At 57.1% G+C, this 8,773-nt stretch overlaps 1 protein-coding gene across 1 annotated transcript in view; it reads left to right on the top strand.

Annotated features, from left to right (window-relative positions):
• Positions 1 to 282: 282 nt before the first annotated feature.
• The window catches only part of KLC3 (kinesin light chain 3), an 18,483-nt gene continuing 9,992 nt past the window's right edge, over positions 283 to 8,773 (top strand). The window contains exons 1-6 of the mRNA XM_015416541.1: positions 283 to 641; positions 1,999 to 2,226; positions 3,488 to 3,566; positions 5,063 to 5,273; positions 6,742 to 6,823; positions 7,231 to 7,332. Coding sequence (XP_015272027.1) covers positions 351 to 641; positions 1,999 to 2,226; positions 3,488 to 3,566; positions 5,063 to 5,273; positions 6,742 to 6,823; positions 7,231 to 7,332 — 993 coding nt within the window. The 5' untranslated portion in view covers positions 283 to 350. The remainder of the gene's footprint in view (positions 642 to 1,998; positions 2,227 to 3,487; positions 3,567 to 5,062; positions 5,274 to 6,741; positions 6,824 to 7,230; positions 7,333 to 8,773) is intronic.

Below are 8,773 nucleotides of genomic sequence, written 5' to 3' on the forward strand. Positions count from 1 at the left end.
GTTGTGGGGAGAGGAAGGAGATTGTAAGCTGCTCTGGGACTCCCTTGGGTAGTGAAGGGCGTGGTATAAATCCAATCTCCTCCTCCTCCTCCTCCTCTGAATTCATAAATCCAGCATAAAATGAGAGCAGAGTTTAGGCTGATTTGGGAGCCCAGAGACTGCCAGTGGTGTCTCTGAGCACGTACAGAGTGCCTCACCCATCTGGGACTCCTAAGAGGGCACAATCCTCCATCCAGCTAGGCTTGACCCCGGCACCTTTTCTTTCTCCCATCAGAAGCGGCGAGTGGAACACGCTCTCCCGAGCGCGGAAGAAGTCTCCTCCTCCGGCGGAGGGTTGAGATTTCCACGCCATGTCCATCGCGGTGGAAGCGGGCGACGACCCGTCGGGGCGGATGACGGCTGAGGGCATTGTCATGAACACGCGGCAGGTGATGAAGGGCCTGGAGGCCCTGCGGAGCGAGAACTGGAGCATCCGCCAGCGGCTCCAGGAGGCCTTGCGGAAGGAGGGGCAGCTCCGGAGCCAGAGGGAGGAGGCGGCCGTGGAGGCCCTGGACTTGCAGGCCCTGGAGCTGCTGGAGGAGAAGCACCACCTGGTCTGCCAGAGCCTCGAGGGGATTGAGCTGGGCATCGCTGAAGCGCAGGTACTGGGCCGGGCGGAAGCCGGTTGCCAGGGGAACCGCAGCGATTGGCCAAGCTACTGTGACATCACGGGGGGCTTCCGGGCTCTCTGGCTGTTCAGGGCAGGCCGCTGCACCTTCTCAGGTTCCACCAGGGGAGGTTTGGCTCCAAGGGATGCTCCCACGTGGCCCTGGTATGGATGCCAGGCTCCAGGCGGGACCTGGGGATCTCCCTCACCCGGAATTACAAGCCGTCTCCAGATTCCAGAGATCAGTTCCCTTGGAGGCAATGGATGCCCACTGGGGTCCCTGCCTTCCTGAGGCTCCACCCCCAAAGCTCCAGGCGTTCCTCAACGTGGAGCTGACAACGCCACCCTGCACCCCCCCACACACACACACCACTGGCCAGGGAGTATCTGACAACCCTACAAGCAGGGCTTTTTTTGTAGAAAAAGCCCAGCAGGAACTCATTAGCATAGAACTCATTAGCATATTAGGCCACACCCTGACAGCACAGCTCATTGGCACATTAGGCCGCACCCCCATGTTACCAGAAGTGTGGTCATCCAGCCACACCCACCTTTTGCTTCTTATTCTGTTTACCTTGTTTGCTGTCAAAACCCAGGGCCTTTTTTTGTAGCAGGAACTCCTTTGCATGTTAGGCCACACACTCCTTTGCATGTTAGGCCTATTATGCTAATGACTTCCTGCTGGGCGTGGCCAACTTGGGACACTCCTTTGACTCCATTCCTGTGCGTTCCTGCCCCAAAATAGCCCTGCCTACAAGACATGGGAGCGGTGAAGATGTGGGGCCAGAGGGCAAAGACCCCAAAATAGCCCTTCCTACAAGACATGGGAGCGGTGAAGATGTGGGGCAGGAGGGCAAAGCGGCCCATGAAGTCCGGGGGGGGGGGAAGGGATGTTTGGGGGTGGCTTTTTAACTCCCCCCCCTTTTATCTGAGGGTGTTCTTAGCGACAGTCAAAAGCCGCCTTGAACCACCGGGCAAGGTGGGGTGGAAATGTTTTAATGAGCAAATGAAATGCAAAATAAGCGGAGGGGGAAGCGGCTGAGAATGGGAGGGATGGGACCAGGGGCGGATGAAGGCTCGCGGGTGCCCTGAGCACTGACCCATCTTGGTGCCCCCCCCTCCTTCCCACACTGACCCCCAGTCCATTTCAGTGGTTCAGTGTACAAACAAAGCTTTTCCACCCTTGCCCCAACTTTGTGGTGCCCCCTTTGGCCCCGGTGCCCTAAGCACGTGCCTAGTCCGCTTCATGGTTCATCCGCCCCTGGATAGGACACGCCCCTTGCCCCAGGGGGGCAGGACGCCGCCCACTTCCCTTCTCCTCTGCCCCCAGATCCCTCCTCCTCCACCCCCAGATGATGATCGCGCTGTCCTCCCACATCGGGGCCCTGGAGGCCGAGAAGCAGAAGCTGCGGGCCCAGGTGAAGCGGCTCAGCCAGGAGAACGTCTGGCTCCGGGAGGAGCTCTCCATCACCCAGCTGCGGCTGCAGCAGAGCGAGGAGACGGTGGCCCAGCTGGAGGAAGAGAAGAAGCACTTGGAGTTCCTCAACCAGCTCAAGCAGTACGACCCCAGAGAGGACCAGGTGAGGCCTTCCCTCTCCCACACGCACGGTGGTGGCGGGGCCCGTCCGGAGCGGCAGAGGGGCGGGGGCTCAGAGACCTTGGCTGTCTTGGGACGCGTCTCCGGGCAGCGTCTCGGCACCAAAGATTTTTATTTATTTATCTTTCATGTTTGTATCCCGCCCATCCCGCGAGCGGGCTCAGGGCGGGGTCCCATCACATCAAATGATACAGTAAGACGAAGAAGAAGAGATTGGATTGATACGTCCCATCATCTCAAATAATACAGTAAGACGACGAAGAAGAAGAGATTGGATTGATACCCCGCCCTTCACTACCCGAAGGAGTCTCAGAGCGGCTTACAGTCTCCTTTCCCTCCCCACAACAGACCCCCCTGTGAGGTAGGCGGGGCTGAGAGAGCTCTGACAGAAACTGCTCTTTTCCAAGGACAGCTCTTATCAGAACTATGGCTTGCCCAAGGTCGTCCAGCCAGGTGCAAGTGGAGGAGGAGTGGGGAATCAAACCCGGCTCTCCCAGATTAGAGTCCGCGCACTTCACCACCACACCAAACTGGCGCACTTAGCCACTACACCAAACCGTGCACTTAACCACTGCACCAAGCTGGTGTAAAGCACAACCAAACTGGTTTAAAGCACAATAAGACATTCACATTATAAACATTTAAAATCAGTAGTTAACGCTGCCGGTGAAAATTCTGGCCCATTCACACCGATTGGGTATGGCCGGTTACTGGTTAGATGGGTGGCCAGTAGGTAGGAGACGGCAACCTCGGGGAGGCCACACGTGGACACCCTCTGCCTCAGCCAAAGGCCTAGTGGAAGAGCTCCATCTTGCAGGCCCTGCGGAACTGAGTGATGAGGAGCGCGTTCCGCCAAGTGGGAGCCAGGAGAGAGGAGGCCTCGGCTCTGGTCAAGGCTGGACGGGCGTCTTTTGGGCCAGGGACCACCAGGAGATGTTGATTACTAGAGCATAAAGCTCTTCGAGGCCTACATGGGAAGAGGTGGTCCCTTCGATACGTTGGTCCCTAGATCTATTTGGGGGCTTCTCTCTGGTGTCGACATGCGGAATGTTTTTCAAAAGGCATCGCCTGGTGTCTTGGGGGGCAGCGGGAAGTTTCGCCAGGCGGGGAGTTTGACACGGCCCGTGTGGTTGCAAGCTACGCTCTGCATTCACGAGGTCTAGGAACTTGATTATTAAAAAAACGAAACGGCAGCGGAGGTGGCCCAGGGATATCCTCTTCCCCGTTCCTCTGTCTCTCTGCAGGCGGAGAAGGAGGACCTGGCCGACAGGAAGGACACCCTCTCTCCCCTTTTCCCTGGTGAAGATGACGACCAGAGGCACGGTGGGTCTGGGGAGGCCGTGGTGATGTCCTGGGGTGGGGACACTCTTCAGAGAGCTGGGAGCAAGGGTTCAGGAGTCACCCCTGAAGGAAGGCCTGCATTGGAAGTGGGGAGGTGGGGGTGAAGCAAAGCCCGCTGGAGTGTAAAATGGGGACCGTCTGGAGCGGCTTCCTATGCAGAACTGGTCGATTGCAGAGACGTAGAACGGCCCTTCGGAGAGACCGGGTCTTCTCAGGGCGTGAGCCAAGTTGGTGGGTTGGCTGCAAGTGGTGAATTGGGCGGGGGTGGTGGTGGTAGGTCTTTGCATCCACACCTGTTGAGCGAGAGCGGGACCCAGGCCTAGAACCGCTGTTTGCAAGAAGAAGGCCCCCGGTTCGGTCTGCAGCAGCTCCATGTCCAGGGGCTCTGGGAACGCCTGCTGGGAAAAGCCACGGCGTGGCCCGAGACCCTGGAGAGCCACTGCCAGTCTGAACAAGCCATGCTGGGCAAGGTGAGTGTGAGTCCAGTGTTCCCTCTAAGCTGAGTTAGTGTGAGCTAGCTCACAGTTTTTCAGACTCCGGCTCACAGGTTTTTGTCTCAGCTCAGGAAGGGAGGGCTCCAGAGCAAACTGATTTGTGCAGTAGCCAAATAGCTCGCTCACAACTTTGACGCCAGTAGCTCACAAAGTAGAATTTCTGCGCACAGGACTACACAGCTTAGAGGGAACATTGATGTGTGACTCTGGGCAGAGTGGAAGATCAGCCAAGTCAAGCAGAGGAGGAGGAGCCCCAAACACCCCTTTCCCAAAGCTGGAGTGAGAAACACAGGGTAAAATACCAACGCCGGGGGCCTGAACGCTCAACTTGGGGCTTGAGCCTGAAGTGAGAGACGCCACCTTTTGCGCCCTGAGTGGAGGCAGGCTGTGAGAAATATTGCCTGCCTTTGCTCCCGGAGGCGAGTCCCCCCCCCCTTCCCTCCGTCTGTGCCGAGTGTCTCTGAGCTTTTTGACCCACGGTCAGGGAGAGAATGTCTGGGAGGAGCCAATTATCCGCCGGTAATCCAATCTCTCTCCTAATGCCCCTCTCTGGGTGCCGAAGGGGAGAGACAGTTTGCAGCTCTGCGCCACCTCCCCCCTGGTGACGGCGAAAGGCACTGGCTGATAGGGTCCAGTCGGGTGCCCAGCCTCCAGTTGGTACCTGGGGATCAGCTGGAATTACAACGGATCTCCAGGCGACACAGTTCAGCTCACGGGGAGAAAATGGCTGCTCTGGAGGGTGGACTCCGTGGCCTTATACCTCCACCAAGGCCCCTCCCCTCTTCAAACCCCACCCTCTCCAGCCTCCACCCACAAATCCCAGGAGCCTCCCCAACCCTTTGGGAGGGGAGAACCCCTGGATCTTCTCTGCTAACAAACCTCTGAAGTTCTGGGGGTCCTCTGGATGCATCTCCTGGGAGGCCAGAAGTGTTGGCTCTTTGTTTTCACACACATACACCTGCCTTTGGGTGTTTTTCCCCCCAGGAAGTCCGAGCGCGGCAGCTCAGCAAGGGGGTTACGAGATCCCCGCGCGCCTCCGGACCCTGCACAACCTGGTCATCCAGTACGCCTCTCAGGGGCGCTACGAAGTGGCCGTGCCCCTCTGCAAGCAGGCGCTGGAGGACCTGGAGAAGACCTCCGGACACAGCCACCCGGACGTCGCCACCATGCTGAACATCTTGGCCCTGGTGTATCGGTGAGATGCTTTGCGCCGGGACGCGTAATTGCACACTGGCAATTAGGCTCATCCGTTCTGCCCAGGTTCATCTGTACCAGGGGTGTGGAATTCATTTGTTACGAGGGCCAGGTCTGACATAAATGAGACCTTGTTGGGCCGGGCCGCGTGTCTCATAAAAGGTAACGCCTGGTAGCGGAGAGATAAACTTTATAAAGGACACAAACACAAAGGGGTGTTTTTTTAACTTAAAATAAAAAACATACTTAGGCTCACACGGAGCATTAGGCACGCTAGAGAGACGGAAGATAGGCGGATTTTCCGGGTGTGATCTCACCGCCACATCTGGGAAGCATAGAGCTCCCGTGGCTCACCCGAGGCTTCACTCCGAAGATGCAGGGTAAAAAACTAGTACCTCCGAGGTACTAGTTTCCGGAAACCGCGGGGCATGGGCAGGCGTCTGATCGCGTTTCTGGTGGTAGTTCCGGCGCCCGCCCATGTCCCCTCGCAAAAAGGGTTTTTTTCCCCCAAGTCTCCACGGATGCGCACAAGCACACTTTAGTTTTTTTTAAAAAAAACAACCCTGTTTGCCCCGCGGCCCCGCTTCTTTGCAGCACCACAGGATTGTCCTGTGATCGGCACCTCCCCCCTAACCACGGGACCTCCACGGGACGTCTGCTCGCGCATCAGCGCGTTATTTTGCCCCGGGGCAAACAGCCACGCCCCCCCCCGCATTTTCCTGCCAGTGTGACTGGGGCCTTAAAACATCAGCACTCTTGGAATATTTTGTTGATTTAACAGTGTCCGATAATGGACACCTCTTGCTCTGAATTATTGCATCAAAATGTCTGTGCTGTTGCAGTCTTGAGTCTGCTGATCAGGTGTGTCTCTGCAAGCTGCAAACCTACGATGACGCAGCAGCAGCAGCAGAACTGGAAGAAGAAGCAGAAGACAGCCAGTTCTACTGCAGGCCTGACCGAAGCTCTCCGGGGGCCTGATCCGGCCCGCGAGCCGCATGTTTGACGTCCCTGATCTATACCATGCAGCTGAGCTGGAGAGTTGGGTCTGAATCCCCGCAACCCACCTAGCAATGGGGGTGGGGAGAGACCTTTCTCCCGCTGAGACCCAGGAGAGCCGCCGGCAGCTTGGGCAGACATAACGGAGTTAGGTGGATTAGATGGTCTGAGTCTGCCGCTTCCTGGGCTCACGCTGTCGAGTTATTTATAAAGTGCTAGACGTTACTATGCGGCAAAAATGGACGGCTTTCCGTACAGGCTCGATACCACACACACAAAAAAAACACGGGCGGCAAGGAATACAACGGGACAGCAGGCATCCCAGTGGTCCAAAATGCCACTCCCTCGTGCCCCATTCAAGGGATCGGGGGGTGTCCCCCATGCGGCGACGGCCTCGTCCCGGGGGCTCCCTGTCTCCGGCGGCAAGCCGAGGCCTGTTTGCTCATTACCCGGTCCTTCTGCTTGCGCCGCAGGGACCAAAACAAGTACAAGGAAGCAACGCTGAACGACGCCCTCGACATTCGGCAGCAGACTTTGGGGGTGGAGCACCCTGCGGTGAGTGCCAGACGACGGTGGGCAGGGGGTGCCCTGGGTGACAGTCTCCTCGGAACGACTGGCTAAGCGGGAGCCCCGAACGCACCAGGGACTATGCATGTCTTTTTTCAGTATTCAGAAATGCTTCCTTGGAAAGAACGTGCAGCATGGTTTGCCTGACCCCGCCAAGGGTTTTCAGGACGTGGGTGGGGCTTTGGCCCAGCAAGGTGTCTGATTGGCCGTTGGAGAGTTGACCGGCTGTGCGGATTTTCCTGACCGAAGGTCAGCTGCGGCAGCCATTTTGTGACAGGCCCTGCCTCCTGCGGCGGCCATTTTGAGGCTGTTGTCAGAGTTCCAAAGGGGCCCACAGAGTCTCAAAAAGGTTGGGGGCTCCTGGCCCTTACTCATGTCCTCTTTCTTCCTGGCAGGTGGCCGCCACCCTCAACAACCTCGCTGTGCTCTATGGCAAGCGTGGGAAATACACGGAGGCGGAGCCGTTGTGCAAACGGGCCTTGGAGATCCGCGAGAAGGTAAAGGCCCCTCCCGGCTTCGGTCGCAAGGCATTGTGGGTGTTCCGAGCGGAAGCAACCGTCTTGTGAGCCCAGTTTGAAATGGGGGGGGTATCTGTCTAGGCAAGGGTCATTTTTAGAAAAAGAGGTAGGAGCTCATTGGCATAACTCATTAGCATTACTTATTTGCATATGCCACACCCCCTGACATCACTGGAAGTGTATCAGAAGGCAACACCCACCGCTCAGGCTCCACTGGACTGTTTGGGATTGCTAGCTATGGGGGGGGGGATGTGCAGATCTGTCCTCGCAGAGGAGGGAGAGCTTGTACCTGAATAAACCTTGGTCTTAAAGGTGCCACTGGACTGTTTTGGGCTGGGGGGAGCTCTGCAGCTTACCTGGCTGCTTCCTGCTCTGACTGAGGGCTGCTGGGAGCAGGGGGTGGGGCTTGTTGCATATGCCCGCCCCCTGGGCTCTTTACTGCCGGAGCTCCGCTCCTGCGCGCTCCTGCAGGAATTATACTGAGTCAATGATTGGACGGGAGAGTTAGATATTATAGAAGACCCACTGCTCCATGAATATCTTCAGCTAAGGAGCTATTTCTTTGAAGTGGTAGATAGAATCACAGAATCATAGAATCACAGAGTTGGAAGGGACCAGTAGAGGCCATCTAGTCCCACCCACCCCCGCTCAATGCAGGATCACCCTAGAGCATCCCTGACAAGTGTTTGTCCAGCCGCTGCTTAAGGACTGCCAGGGAGGGGGAGCTCACCACCTCCCCAGGCAGCTGATTCCACTGCTGTCAAAACGTTTTTCCTAGTATCCAGCCGGTACCTACCTTCCCGCCCTTAATTTAAGCCCATGATTGCAAGTCCTCTCCTCGGCTGCCAACAGGAACCGCTCCCTGCCCTCCCCTAAATGACAGCCCTTCAGATACTCCAAGAGAGCCATCCTGTCCCCCCTCAGCCTCCTCTTCTCCAGACTGAACATTCCCAAGAAGTCCCTCAGTCTCTCCTCGCAGGGCTTCTTGGTTTCCAGGCCCCCCGATCGTCCCCATCGCTCTCCTCTGCACCCGCTCCGTTCTGTCCACATCCACAGGTGCTCTCAAATGAGGCTTAACCATCCAGGTTTGTGGGAGGTCACCCTGAGTTCTGTAAGGGCTGTGCCAAGACGTAGCAAGCCGGAGTATCCCTTGCAGGGAGCAAGCCATTAAAGTCTGTTGCAGGTGACAGACACCCGGATATTACCCTGTGCGGAACAGCTTTAGAATCATAGAATCACAGTGTTAAGAGTTGGAAGGGACCTTGCAGGTCATCTAGTCCAACCCCTTGCACACTGCAGGAGCGTAGCCGAAAGACAGCCCTACAACATACCCGAAAGAGGGTCGTCCAGCCTCCGCTTGGAAACGTCCAGCGAAGGAGCCTCTACCACCTCCCGAGGCAGACGGTTCCACTGCTCAACC

This window comes from Gekko japonicus, unplaced genomic scaffold (genome assembly GCF_001447785.1).
Source record: "Gekko japonicus isolate JY-2015 unplaced genomic scaffold, Gekko_japonicus_V1.1 scaffold3087, whole genome shotgun sequence".
Taxonomy (NCBI): Eukaryota; Metazoa; Chordata; class Lepidosauria; order Squamata; family Gekkonidae; genus Gekko; species Gekko japonicus.